General features: G+C 47.1%; 1 protein-coding gene across 1 annotated transcript in view; it reads left to right on the top strand.

Annotated features, from left to right (window-relative positions):
- The window catches only part of LOC149371371 (alpha-tocopherol transfer protein-like), a 45,586-nt gene that overhangs the window by 29,706 nt on the left and 2,440 nt on the right, over nt 1-13,440 (top strand). Inside the window, exons 2-4 of the mRNA XM_089565552.1 lie at nt 245-405; nt 4,801-5,043; nt 12,421-12,614. Of these exons, the coding sequence (XP_089421678.1) occupies nt 261-405; nt 4,801-5,043; nt 12,421-12,614 (582 nt within the window). The 5' untranslated portion in view covers nt 245-260. The remainder of the gene's footprint in view (nt 1-244; nt 406-4,800; nt 5,044-12,420; nt 12,615-13,440) is intronic.

Genomic DNA, 13,440 nt, shown 5'->3' with positions numbered 1-13,440 from the left:
TTGAACGCGTCACAGTGCTAGAATGCATTTCTGCATTTCGGCAATGCATTTGTGCAGCATTTGCATGTAGTGTTTATTTGTTTGTAACTGCAACATCTTTCTAATTTTCTGTACTTCTATGGAAGCGTACATGACTTGCAAAGTGTCCTGTCCTCACGGCCGTGCTGCTGACAGGCCCAACGCTCCGCGGACACGGATCGTGCCGAATGTGACGCGTGTGTGTGTGTCACGTGACATTGCGCAGACAGCCGAGGCAGCGCATGGCGGCCCCTCGCATCCTGGCGCTCCCCAACCAAGATGGCGGCGCGCTGCCCGAGGAGCTCCAGAAGGTGGCCGCCGAGGAGCTCGGCGAGGACGCGCGCAAGAGGGAGATCTGCCTCATCAAGCTGCGCAACCTCTTGCAGGGTGAGTGAGCCCGCCTATGGGCGCGTGCTTAAGCTGTGCAAACGAGTCTGTGCTGTCGTCATAATGTCGAGTTGACGTCATGCACCATGTCTGTCCTGACGCAATAACCTCGATTTGATTTCGTGGTCTTCCGCCTTCACATATCTGTTTGTTTATTGTTTATTTGTTTATGGGGTTTAACGTCCCAAAGCAACTAAGGCTATGAGAGACGCCGTAGTGGAGGGCTCCGGAGATTTCGACCACCTGGGGTTCTTTAACGTGCACTGACATCGCACAGTACACGGGCCTCTAGAATTTCTCCTCCAAAGAAATTCCAGCCGCCGCGGCCGGGATCGAACCCGCGTCTTTTGGGTCAGCAGCCGAGCACCATAACAACTGAGCCACCGCGGCGGCCCTTCACATATCTGTTATTGCGGCACGGACTGCGAATGTTAGCGTGGCTACCGCATGCTGTGAGTGACGGAGAGGAGAAGGCAAATTGTTGGGCAGGAGAAGGAATAAAGATAAATTGCTGCTATACAAACGGTGCTTGAAAACAGCGCAATTATTGGACTGACGCTGGGACGTTCATCATGGCTTCACACACGGCTGCAACTGTATGGCAGTGTTCAGTCTGGCATGTGTGCACGATATGTGAACTGGTAGGGCGTTAGCTGCCGGCAAGAGCAGGTACGATGTGCGCGTACGCGTGCCGTGCCTACGCGTTCAAAGCGCATTTCTTGTGGATGACGCAATCATTAATGTGCGAGAATGAATGGAGGGCGGTGTAACTTAGTTTGCGTAAAGAACGTGTGTGACGTGTGTGGGTTTCTAAGTGGACACAGGCCACCACCCACCGCGGGTTCGAGCTTCGCGCGAGCCAAGGTCCCCGATCAGCCGTCACCACACACCACTGGGACACCGATGCGGCGCACTCAACCTCCGCTGGGAGAAGAGCGATTCGCCGCAAAGAAATAGGCCTCCAAGTTCACAAAGGAGACGTTTATTCACGTCGTCCTTCAGCAGTACACACACACTCAATAGTCACCCCGTCCCGGGGGCGCGCGAGGAGCAAGGCTCCGCTGCGCGCACGAAGCGACTCGAGTAATGCGCACCGCTAGCACGCCGCTGCAGGAGAATGTCCCCGCGGCAGTGCTGTGATCTCTCTCTCGTGTCGACCGTTGGGCCGGTTGCGAGAGAGAGTGGGCATTCAACGCAAAGTACGCCTGTCAGAGGTCGCTGGACCCCGCTGGACAGGCTCGAGCCGCTGCAGGTCAGGGGACACGTGCGGGCGAGCTCGAGTAAGCACTGGTCCGAACGGCAAAGGCCGGCACGGACAAACAGTAACGTACGCACCTTACGCTGTCTCGGAGGGATCTCTCTCTCTCTGGGCCCCGCTCGGACGGTCGCGCCGTGCGCGGCCGCCCGTAGCGGGTCCCGATTTCCCGCCAAAAGGCGCCAATGGCAAAGGCCGTTGGGGAGCCGGGGCGGAGCTGTGGCCAAGTGACAGTGATTAGTCACCTAGCCGCCTCTCCACCGCCTGAGGCGGGAGCAAGGGAAAGAGGAGAAACAACGCAGGAAGCCGGCACAGCCGCGCAAAGGCAACGGCGGAAAGCCAGGATTCCCACACGTGTTAAGTCAGGAGCAGAATTCCTTGCAATTCGCCCGTTCCTATTCTGTCATTTTATGTCCCGATAGTTGCTGTCTGAGGCGCAGCTATTATTAGTGTTCTTTGAAGTGATCGCTGCTGTACGGATATTCAGTGTTGCTGACTCCTTTTGTCATAATGCTTGCTAAGACACGCTGTAGCGTGCGTACGATGAAGCACGAAGGCATAAGTCTTCTGTTCCATTAACGAACAGCAGTGTTCATTTCATTTGTATCTGCAATGGATGCAGTCGTTGCTGTACAGTAAAGCTAATGAATTTTTTTTGGCGTAATTATGATCTGCTTAAAAAAGTTGAGAAACAAAAAAAGGAGGAGACGCTTAAGCGCCGCCTTAAGAGTATGACGCGATAGCTTGAGTGGGTCAACACTCATATATGCGGAATTGGTCCTTATCGGCTTTGCATTCATAGATCCCTGGGAGTACTCACACCACTCCTGGCGCAGCGATGCAGTGGTTTACCGATGGCCCAGCGATGGCAGGTGCTGTGACTGGGTGAGGCTTGTGCGACCAAGATTGCTCCTTCAGAGCTACTTCTCGTGGTCGATCATTAATTTAACTGACACCTGCCACGGTGGGCAGTTTGCTCAGTGGACAGGTTGTGAAGAAGCCAATAGACCACGTGACCTATAGGTTGCTTCTCCGGGGAGTTTTCGCTCACAGCACCGATGACGCCAACGCTGACGACGACGGATTTTCTGCACAACGGAAGTCTTAACGCTATCGCTTTAAAATGCACAGGCGATAATACGATGTGATGCAACAAATCTGCGTTAGCAGCATTGGTTCTAGAGTTCGGGTTTACTTTGATCGCCTTCACATTGTGTCTTTCAATTTGGCACTGCCGTCGCTTTTTTCGCCCCGCTCCTGCATGGGCCCCTGGTGGCCGGATGCTTCTGGAGGATGGAGGTGGGCGCTTGGTGGCGCTTCTGGAGGGAGCAGGGGTGATGTGTATATATAGGTGGAAGATGCATTTTTTCCAGTGAGTGTTCGGAGGGTGCCCGAAGGTGCTTCGATCTGCTAGGGGCTCTGAGGATTGAGGCTTGACACACACACAGACCATGGCTTTTCCGCCGAAAGAGGACTGTGCATCTATCGCAGTAAAAGAGAGGAAGGAAAATCAAGTATTGTTTGTTTATTGGTCTTTCATTACATATAATGGAGGAGATAAGGCAAAAAGCTGCGTACGCAGCTTGACTAAGGCCTTATCCTCTCAAAGGCAAAACAGCAGTGAACACAGACCGAAGACCGATCAGAAACTAGTAACAAGGAATAATGAAGACAATAGTTACAAATGTACAATATATTCAAGTATCTGCGCAAAAGAAAAACAAATTTCGGTTAGGAGCAAACACAAAATGCAGCGATAGGCCAAGTCGACAATGTACACAATGGAGAAATTATGGGTACGGAAGGAGCATGAGTGGCACACCATATTATGACGTGAAGCAATGAAGGCACATAAAAATGTCTAGCACATCATTTGACATAGAAAACAAACGAAAAAGCAGTTAGGTTCTTATTCGCTGAGCATTGAAAATAGCGATAAGGACACAAAAGTATGGTACAGCTGCACATTGCTTAAGATATAAAACTAATAAGGACATTACAAAAATAGTGTCGTGAATTATCATGAAGGAAAAAAAAGTTGTTTTAAATGTTTGAGGTGAATGTTAAGAATGTCTATATTTTCTTGAAGAAAATTGTTGAGAAGAGTTGGTATCTGATATTTTAGAGATTGTGTTGCATAATTAGTTCGATAATGCTCTACTTTCCAGTATAAGGGATTTCGCGTATTATAACCCGATGGCTCTTTGATTTCCAACTCACCAAGGTTAATAAGATAATTATTGTGCTGTAGTTTGCCACGAATCAAACATTTACAAAGCTGGTATCTATGTATATCATTAACGCTTAGCAAATTCAGGTCATGGAGCAAGGGTGCAATCGGATGATCGTAGGCAGACCGGGTTATAACACGGATTGCCTTATTTTGGAGCCGGGACAGTTTTAACTTGTTGCTTAGTGTGGTAGTACCCCATACAAGAATGCAGTAATTTATGTGCGACATGAACAGAGAATTGTATAGGATTAATGCTATTTTCTGTGGAAGGTAGTCTCTATGGCGATGAAAAATACCTACCATGTTTCCTAGCTTGGAAGCTATATGGTCCACATGGGCGTCCCAAGACAAGGTTTCTGTAAATAATACGCCTAGCGTTTTAAAACTAGGTACTATCTCTACTGTGCAGTTATTGAGGGTAAGTGTTGTGTTTTGCGGAACAGATCGAGACTTTGCGCGATAAATGATGGCTTTAGTTTTTGTTTCACCAGACTTATTCTCTTTTCTTCACCCTGCACTGTGAGAAGGGAGATGGAGGGAAGAAAAGATGAAACTGATAGCGATGATACAGAAGCGCTCACAAGCCGCATACTACACATGGGGTGAACATAAAGCCGTGCCTGATTTTTTTTTTGTTTTTTTTACTGAAGTTGCAAGTAAGAATCAATGTGACAGGCAACTTTTACTAGCGCGCAACCGGTCCCCAATATAACAGAAAAGCCGTTCTTTTTTACTTTTGATGTGTAGGTTTCTTCTTCGGTCAGCATCACTTGTTCGGTGCAGAGATAAATTGAAATTCGGTATGAATGAGAACTGCGCTCTCTTTGAGCTGGTGCCAGTCCGTTTAAGGACGTTCCAGACGCGGCCTGACTATACAGTCTCAGCGACGGCTGATGCATCCTCGCAGGCGAGCCCAGCCTGCACTCTCGCATGGACGACGAGTTCCTGCTGCGCTTCCTGCGCACCAAGAAGTTCAAGGTGGAGGTGGCCTTCCGCACCGTCCGCAACTACTACCGGCACCGGCGGGAGTCGCCCGAGATCTTCCAGGGGCTGCGGCCCTCCAAGCTGCGCCACGTGTACCAGGCCAACGGGCAGATGCGGCTGCCCCACAGGGACCCCGAGGGGAGGCCCATCTTCGTCCTCAGGATAGGTAATGCTGCACTCACTCACTCACTCAATCGACCGATCGATCGATCAATCAATCAATCAATCAATCAATCAATCAATCAATCAATCAATCAATCAATCAATCAATCAATCAATCGATCGATCAATCAATCAATCAATCAGCCATTCAATCAATCAATCAGTCATTCAATCAATCGATCAATCAGTCAATCAATCAAAAAACCGAATAATCAATTTCCAAACAATCAATGAGCCAATCAGTCACTCCACCAATCATTCAATCAATGAACCAGTCATTCAGTTAATCAGCCAGTAAATCAATAGGCCAATCATCCACATACCCAACAATTCTGGACAAAAGCATTTTTTAGCGGGAAACCTTTTATGAACGCAATTTTTTTTTCATATAATGTAAGATTTCACTATAGCAATCAAGATATCCGCAGATCAACCGGCGGCAGTCTTGAATTTTATTTTATTAAGGTTTTTGCTATCGTCAAAACCGTTCCCTATAGGTTTTCTATGGGAGTATTAACTGTTCGATGCGATCGATCTTTAGAAGAAAGATTTTGCTACATATAAGAAGAATGGACCATTACCTTCAGTATTTCTATAAAAGTATCTTACTAGTTTTCCAATTTTCAAAATTTCTGTCCGAAATTGCCTCACATTATTACTCAGTTAGCCAATAAATCCATAAATCAGTCAGCCAATGATTGAAATGATCAATCAACTGATCAATTTTTTGCGAGATATGCAGGGTAAGGGTGACGCAATGCGTTGATGCCGCAGCGTTTCCTTGAGCCTACAGTGTACACAACTTTGCAGCGGACGTTCGCATAGCTGCCTGATAAAGGGTAGGCTGAATCCACTGAATATTTCCTTGACGTGGGCACAACAGCGGAAGCACTTCGTTTTAGACAGTCTATAGCTGCTAACGTCCCCGGAGAAATTTGCTCATTGGAAAAACGAGGCAAACTATGACTGCACGTGCGGAAGTTTTAGGATACGAACATAGCATTAGGACTGTATTACGCGCAGAACCACACTAGAAATCGCTTCCAAACTATGTCACGCGACCCACTGACGCAGCCATCGCTAGGAAAGCGTGCAGGATTATGATGGCTGAAAGACGGCTACGCCCTTACGCCAGCTCAAGCAGAGCTTGCATTGAGCGCAGTCCAAAGCCCATGCTCGGTAAGAAAGCTTGTGCTTTCATTCTCTTCGTTTATTCTGTAGGACAGTCCTAAGAGTCCACCTGGGAGCGAGGTCTCCTCGGAAACGGGAATGTTTTAGCGGAAGTGAACAAGAGCGAGTTGACTGGCTAGTTGGTTCTGCGTGGTGAGTATACAGCGCAAAGCCCAAAGACAAAAGCTGTTTGTCTTTCACTGTTTCTGTCCTTTTTTTTTTGTCTTTGTGTTTTGCGTTTTATATTCACTATAGAAGTCAACACGTGAATGTGAGCGTGTCTGCATCGTTTTTCGTCGAATGAAATCGCTTATGTGCGGTGACTTCATAAACAGCATTATATAGTTGCTAGCTGACGATTTGTCAGTAACGGTTGAAGTGACTGGTCGATCTTGAGCTGAACTATACACGGCGTTGGAGGGAGCTTTGCGAACCTATAGCCCATGAAGCACGTGGGTCCCCTTAGGCCTATAGAGGCTGCCTGGGACCGCTTTCTCCACTACCCATTCGCGGAGCTCAAGTGCGCCGAAGACGTAGAGGAGGAGAGAGTATGAAAAGGGAAAGGGAAAGGCCGGCAAAAAGAAACAAGAAGGGCGCTTCGTGAAAAGGAGAGGCGTCGTTAGCACGAATCGGTTAGCTCTCAAACGAGGCCGTGTCACGAGCGCTCTCCCCTGCCCTGCGCCGCCAAGGAGGCCACTCTGGCCGAGCGGCGTTGAAAATAAACGGAGCAGCACGAAGAACGGGAGGGGACCTGGTTTCTCTCATCCGATCGACGACTGACCGCTTCCGGTTGGCATGCGCGACGCTCTGTTCGCGAAGGAAGGGGGGGGGGGGGGGGGGGGGGGGCGCTCGCCGCTGCATCCCTCCTCCTCCGCATGCATTCCGCGTTCCATTTTCCTCCGCCGGGCTTTGTTCGTCGCACTGTAACGTTTTTCACTCTTGCTCCTCATTTCTGAGTAGGGCGGTGCCGATGCGCACTTGGTTTTTTTGGGCTCAATAAAAGCCCGCAAATAATGCAGAAAAAAAAAAACGCGCGGTTTCGTCCCGATAGATTAGGCTAAGTTTAAATGGTGTTTTAAGGCGAAAGCCTTTAATGCCTCATCGTTGTCGACAAAAGGTTGTCAGCAGAGGTGTGACGCTTTTCAGTGGTCGAAATGGTTATGACGTCAGAGTGCGCGGATTCAAAGTAATGAGGTCACCCACGGATGCCTGACGCTCCCTTTTGGAGCAGACGACAACTAATAAAAAATATTTGTCGTCCACTCCGACAGGTGGCGTAAGGCGTCCGTGGGTGACCACATTGCATACTTCATTACTGCGAACAGAGCCATAGATACAACCGAACTCATCGAAGCAGAGAGAGAGTCGTGCTAAAGAAGCAAAGTCGGCAGTCAAAGTGTGTAAATGTAATGTGTAGTCAAAGTGTGTAGTCATATACAGCACTAGTACAGCACAGTCTCGCAGTCAATACCAAACAGTGTGCTAGGAAACGCTTTCGCCTTGCAGCACTTTAGAGAGCCAAAGTGCCCCTTGAATCTTTTTTTTTCTGTTTAGGAAAGGAAGCGGCGCAGTTTTCTCGGTGGACGCCTCAACAGCGCCATGAGGTTAGGGAGGAAGGAGGGGTGAAAGAATAGAGAGAGGAAGAGGTGCCTTAGTGGAGGTCTCCGGAATAATTTCGACCACCTGGAGATCTTTAACGTGCACTGATATCGCATAGCGCGCCTGAACCACGCCCTGAGGGAAGAGCCGAAGAAATCGTGCTTCGCGTGTTCGAGGGAAAATGGTGGTGATCGTGGTGATGACGATGGCGAGGTGAACTGATTGTAATGACGCAAGGGCAACTTGATCAAAGAGCGCCGTGGTTACCTCTTTCTTTTTTCGAACCTGCGCGAGGAAAGCTGACCGGGCGCTTCCGTTGCCCGCGTGCTATGATTTAGCTTTGCCGTACAACACTAGTGCAGTAGAGGCCACTGTTTTTCTATCGGGTCTCATTGTACCCTCCTTCTGCTTTCTAGGGGCGTTAGTCATGGCGTGGAAGTCAGGAAGTGGGTGTTGAAATGACGTAGCATGGCAGCAAGTGAACATCTCAATTCGCTTTCAGTGTGTAAATTGTTAAATGATACAACTTGTCTCGTATTTTTAAAGCTGCAGAGGTTAAGAACTAAAAGGAGAAGCGGATCGGAGAATGAATGAATAAATGCATTGTAAGCAGTTGTAAGGGGTTTTCGGCGGGACTTGGACCCCCCCCCCCCCCCAGTAATTGACAAGGGATATAGACCCCCCCACAATCTAGAAGGTAGGGACTGCATGAATCGGAAGAAGGCAACCATTTTCTATTGTTCTTGTCAATGGTGGTCGAAACATTTCATCTCTATCGTTTCAGAAACTGCACCATGATTTTTAGCAAGAATAATTAACATCTTTTCTAAAACTTGTGACGAAAAAAAATGAAAGGCAGGCAGAATTACTCAAAGGCTGGGAAAAAAATGGAAACCCATGACTTCACACCACGCGTCAGTCCAGAGGCTACCCGGTAACAATGGAGAACATAGCGGAAAGTCTCCCCCGGAAACCTTCAAGAGTAAAGAAAGCTTCCAGCCTCCCCAAATCCAAAACGGCTCTAAGCAGCTTAAAATCTTTTCTTTCTCCTTCCCGTCTCCCGGAGAATATTAGGGATGTTTCTAGTTTGCACTATTTTTCGTTTATTTTCATTCTCTATAGTTCTTTGAATACTATAAGTACCAGTGGTGTAATCAGAAATATATTTCGGGGGTTGTTATACGCCGTCGGTAAAAATAAAAAATAAAAGAAAGAGCGCCTGCGCCCAAGCAATATCTTAGCCATTTTTCTGCTGTAATAAATCCGAAGGGTTAGTTGTTTCGTTCACTGCAATATCTACATAATACGAATGCACACTGGACTCGGAGGACTTGGTTTGTAATTGCATTTATTTTTTCACATTCACACAAAAACAGATGCACGAAAAATCGCGGATGTTTACATTTCCACATAGTATGCAATACAAAAGCTTCTGCTCTACTACAAAGTGAGCAACTGCGAACGAAGGGAATTTGTCAAAACTTCTTCCCCATGCATGCGAACCTGCTCCCTGACGCAGAGGCGGTTTAACAAAAAATGAACTTTTCATTTTCGCGCTAGTTTATAATCATTTGAGGACAATGCAAAGGATGGAAAAGTAGGCTAACGTGAAAAGGTATGTTTTATTCGGTGAACTTACAATTAAAAGGAGTGCCATGCGTCGTGCGATGGCGAAGAGTGACCATTTTCTGCACTAACTTCTGCTTCCTATTAAAACAACAACTATTCCGTCAACAAACTGATAGTTTTCTTGTTTTAGTTCTTACATTTTGATATATAGATGCGATGTGAATAACACAAGCGAAAAAAAAAAGGACGGAAGGAGGGGGAGGGGAATACAGCGGTCAAAAAAATTCGGGGACTGTTCTGACACCGACCCCCCCCCCCTGGATACGCCCCTGATAACTACACCCCTTTTTCTAAAACTATGCACAAAATAGGCCGCCGGTCACTTTATTTCTCTCCCTCTTTAATTATTTCCCTTTACACCTGTGCTCGAATAATTACCCTAGCGAAAATTCTGATAGGATAACCTGTTAAGAATCCTATCAGTTCTGTCTATTGCATTATGAAACGATACAACTAATACACTGATAAAATTCCTTTTAGTTCTATTCTGGATGTATCAGCGTTATTCTGCGTATATAAGTATATCAGTGTATTAGAGTATTCGTATTAGTGTACCAGATCTATGGCGCCTATCAGTACCTATATGTGTTGTATAGGTGTAGTATGTGCATCGAGGAGAAACAAGCTTTCTCGGCAGCCAAGAAAATAAGTAAAAAACAATCTTTCTGTATTATCACAAAAGGCAGTACATATGATTCAAATGATGAAGCAAACAATTTGTGAAGGAATGCATAATAAAAATCTACACAACAAAATTAATGTACCAAGCACTTCAAAAACGACTAATAAATTGATCACATTTAAAACAGCAAAGGTTTTTACATTGAATAACAATGAAACCCACATCGTATTCACACCTGCCTTGTCCTGCAGGAAACAAAAAAAAATGCTGTGAAGAAAGTATTAACCCAATAAAAATCAACCACACCAACAGGAGGAGTGACAGAAAGTATTTCAAAACACTGCATATCCTGCAAGTTGTAAACCATAAAACAAACGAAAGGAGCCACTGACTAGAAATTCACTGTAAATGAACACATACCTTCTCGTCAAGAACACAACAGGAATAGCAGAAGGGTGATCACATTTAAAACAGGAATAATACTTTCGCATTAAACAGTAAAAGCTTGAGCCCAGAGTAGCAGGCAATAAAAGAAAACTGCTATAAGCAAACTACAAAAAGCAATCAACATCAACCACAGAACAGGTGGAGAAAAAAAATGCAAAATATCTCCGCACTCCTGAAAGACACAAAACTGAAGCAAACTTTGACTAGGAATTTACACCAGCGCTTTTCCAATTCGTGAAACATGTACCAAGCAGCCCGTATTTGCCCTCTTCTGTAATATTCTACCGGGATTTATTAGTGTGTCAGTTGGAATTCTATATGTTGTATGAGGATCTCTGTTTTCTGTAAAAGACTGATACATCATCCTATCAGGTCTTGTACATGGCACAGTGAGATCTATCTGCTCCCTACCAGTCTGGTACTGAGTTCTATGGGTCAGGTAGGAATATAAATCAGACTAATAGAAGGACCTGTACGACCTATACATATTTTTAAGAGACTTGTAGAAATTTCTATCAGTTTTTTTGCTAGGGTACAGACCCCACTTTAGGCGCTGAACTCTAGTTCGATAAACGCTCACACGTTACATGCAGTGCCAGGATTACGTCGTGCTCACAGAGTTTCTTTCTCTTTAATATACTTACTGCTTTTCTCGGTGCACGGTTCGCCAGTTTCTCCCCAGCCACTCGCCGCCATCACCCGATCTGCAGTGCACCCATTCGCTAGTCATAAGCCTCGGCCGTAGCAAAGCGCTCTCGAGAGTGAAAATGCTACGAAAACAAATAAGTGATTGCAGCCAGGAGGAAGTGTAGTCACCGGAGAAGGATCGAGCGTAGCCAAAACCGGCACCGCGGTTTGTTTATTTCTCGTTAGAGAGGAAGAGAGAGCGAAAAGCAAAACGCGCGCCCAACAGGATAACTGTTACGTGCGGTCGAGGAAAGAGGGGGAGGAGGTTGGAAGCAATCGCGTGGGTTATCACCTGCATGCACGACCGTCGATGGGGTGGGACACAGATGCTCGCCGGAAGCGCGACTGAGCGCACCGCTTGGCACCGCTGCACCACTTCCGCGAGTCACCGGCCGGAGAAAACCTCGCGGAGAACGGACGCCGCTCCCGGTCGGTTCCAGCACGTTTCCGGACGGCTGGGCGAAGCGCAAAAAAAATTATCGAATGCGGAATCGTCGAGCAGCCGGTTTTTCGCGGGCGCGTCGCAAGTCTGCGTGCTGTTGCCTGGCTTTCTTTCCTCTGAGCGTGCTAAACGAGTACCTTCGCGGGGCCGAGGTATACCGGACAGCTCGGCGACCGTGCTCGGACAGCTATCCGGCGGCCCGGGAACGCGACTCATGGTTCTAACAACGGACTGGTTGGTCAACTGACACGACGCTGACGTCATATCACCCTTGAAAGTCGTTAAAGAAAAGACGGCGGTTCTAATATACATTTCGCAATAAAGTCCCAAACAAAAAGGCCGTACTAGCCCGATGCTGTCATGAATGTAGCCTGCAAATCATCGCTCGAGTTAACGAATGTGCAACTGACACCACATATTCGAGACGCGCCCTTTAAATGGTTCTTTGTTCGTTGCCCACGCAAGATAACTATTTCTGGCGGCAGAGGAGTCGGTTATTAAGTCATTCGGTCTTTCGGTCGGTCGGTCGGTCTTATTAGTTACGTGCACAGGAAAAACCATGCGATTTCACTTACATTAAAATATGCTAGGCGCATGGAAGAATACGACTTTTAAGGAAATTAATATTGCAGCGGGAAAGAACAACAGTGTGATAAAGAAACAGCAGAACATTTTTGTGACTAAAAATTTGACAGGTTGGGGTCAATGTCAGAAGCAGTAGCTCCATTGGAAAGATACGAGGATGCACCGCCTTGATTCCATATGATTCCCCCCTCGTCCCCAAGGCTGCTGGAAGCCGTGCGAGTACGACTACTACCAGCTGCGCAAGGCCAACATGCTGTGCCTGGAGGACATCTGCCTGGACCCCGCGGTGCAGGTCAACGGGCTGGTCTGCATCCTCGACTGCCGCGGCTGGGGGCTACAGCACCTGCTCGCCTTCCCCATCTCGCAGGTCCGGAAAACCATCGACCTGCTGCAGGCGAGTACATATTCATCCACTGTCAGCACCTCCTCACGGTCACCATGAGGAGATACAAACGAGAAGGTAAAACCGAAATTTCAGTGTTCACAGCTAAAAGAGTCTTTACCTGCCGGGTAAACGGCAACATCGCCACGAAAAGCCAGTGAATAAATTTTCTTTCGGGACAACAATTGGATGGATTTTACCTGAGTGTCTATTTAACGAGAGGTATTTGCGAAGAAAGATTGAACTCTTCACTAAAAGAAAGGAGTGACTGTTGCTGAATTGCAGAGGGGTGCATCAGGTTTAAATTTGAAGTTGGAATCAAACCTTGTAGACAGAGGTATCCCTGCGGTCGAAACTTGAAACCCTTTTAATTATATTTATGCATCTGTAATGACTTCATAGGGCTCATTTTTTAGGATACAAATTATGTTTTCGGAAAAGTGTCGCCAGAAATTACACTCCTACGTCTTGGGCCTACGAAGGCAGATAGGAAGCATCACCGAAGCGACTGGAGACGCAAGTGACATCCTTATCGGGGCTGACATTCACCGCAGGTCGCGTTCTGAAACACTCCACGAGAACACTGCATGCGGCTCTCGCATGCACTCACATCGCTCTCTCATCGCTAGCATTCTTTCCACCGTTTCTTTCTCTTTTTTTGCGGACTTATTTCATTGTACGCCTTTCCACCGCATAGCCCCCCCCCCCTTTTTTCTGTGAGTGACCGAGCTAATTGTTCAGCAAAATAATTAGCTGTGGTTCAACCTGGCTAAAACCTAGTAAGATGAACGAAAGGTCTGTTGAGCATGGCTATCCAATCTGACGCCTTTCCATATCG

The sequence above is a fragment of the Amblyomma mixtum genome, chromosome 1 (genome assembly GCF_055824585.1).
Source record: "Amblyomma mixtum isolate Tamu chromosome 1, ASM5582458v1, whole genome shotgun sequence".
In the NCBI taxonomy this organism is placed as follows: Eukaryota; Metazoa; Arthropoda; class Arachnida; order Ixodida; family Ixodidae; genus Amblyomma; species Amblyomma mixtum.
Note: the sequence above shows the minus strand (reverse complement) of the source record. Positions and strands in the feature narration are given on the sequence as shown.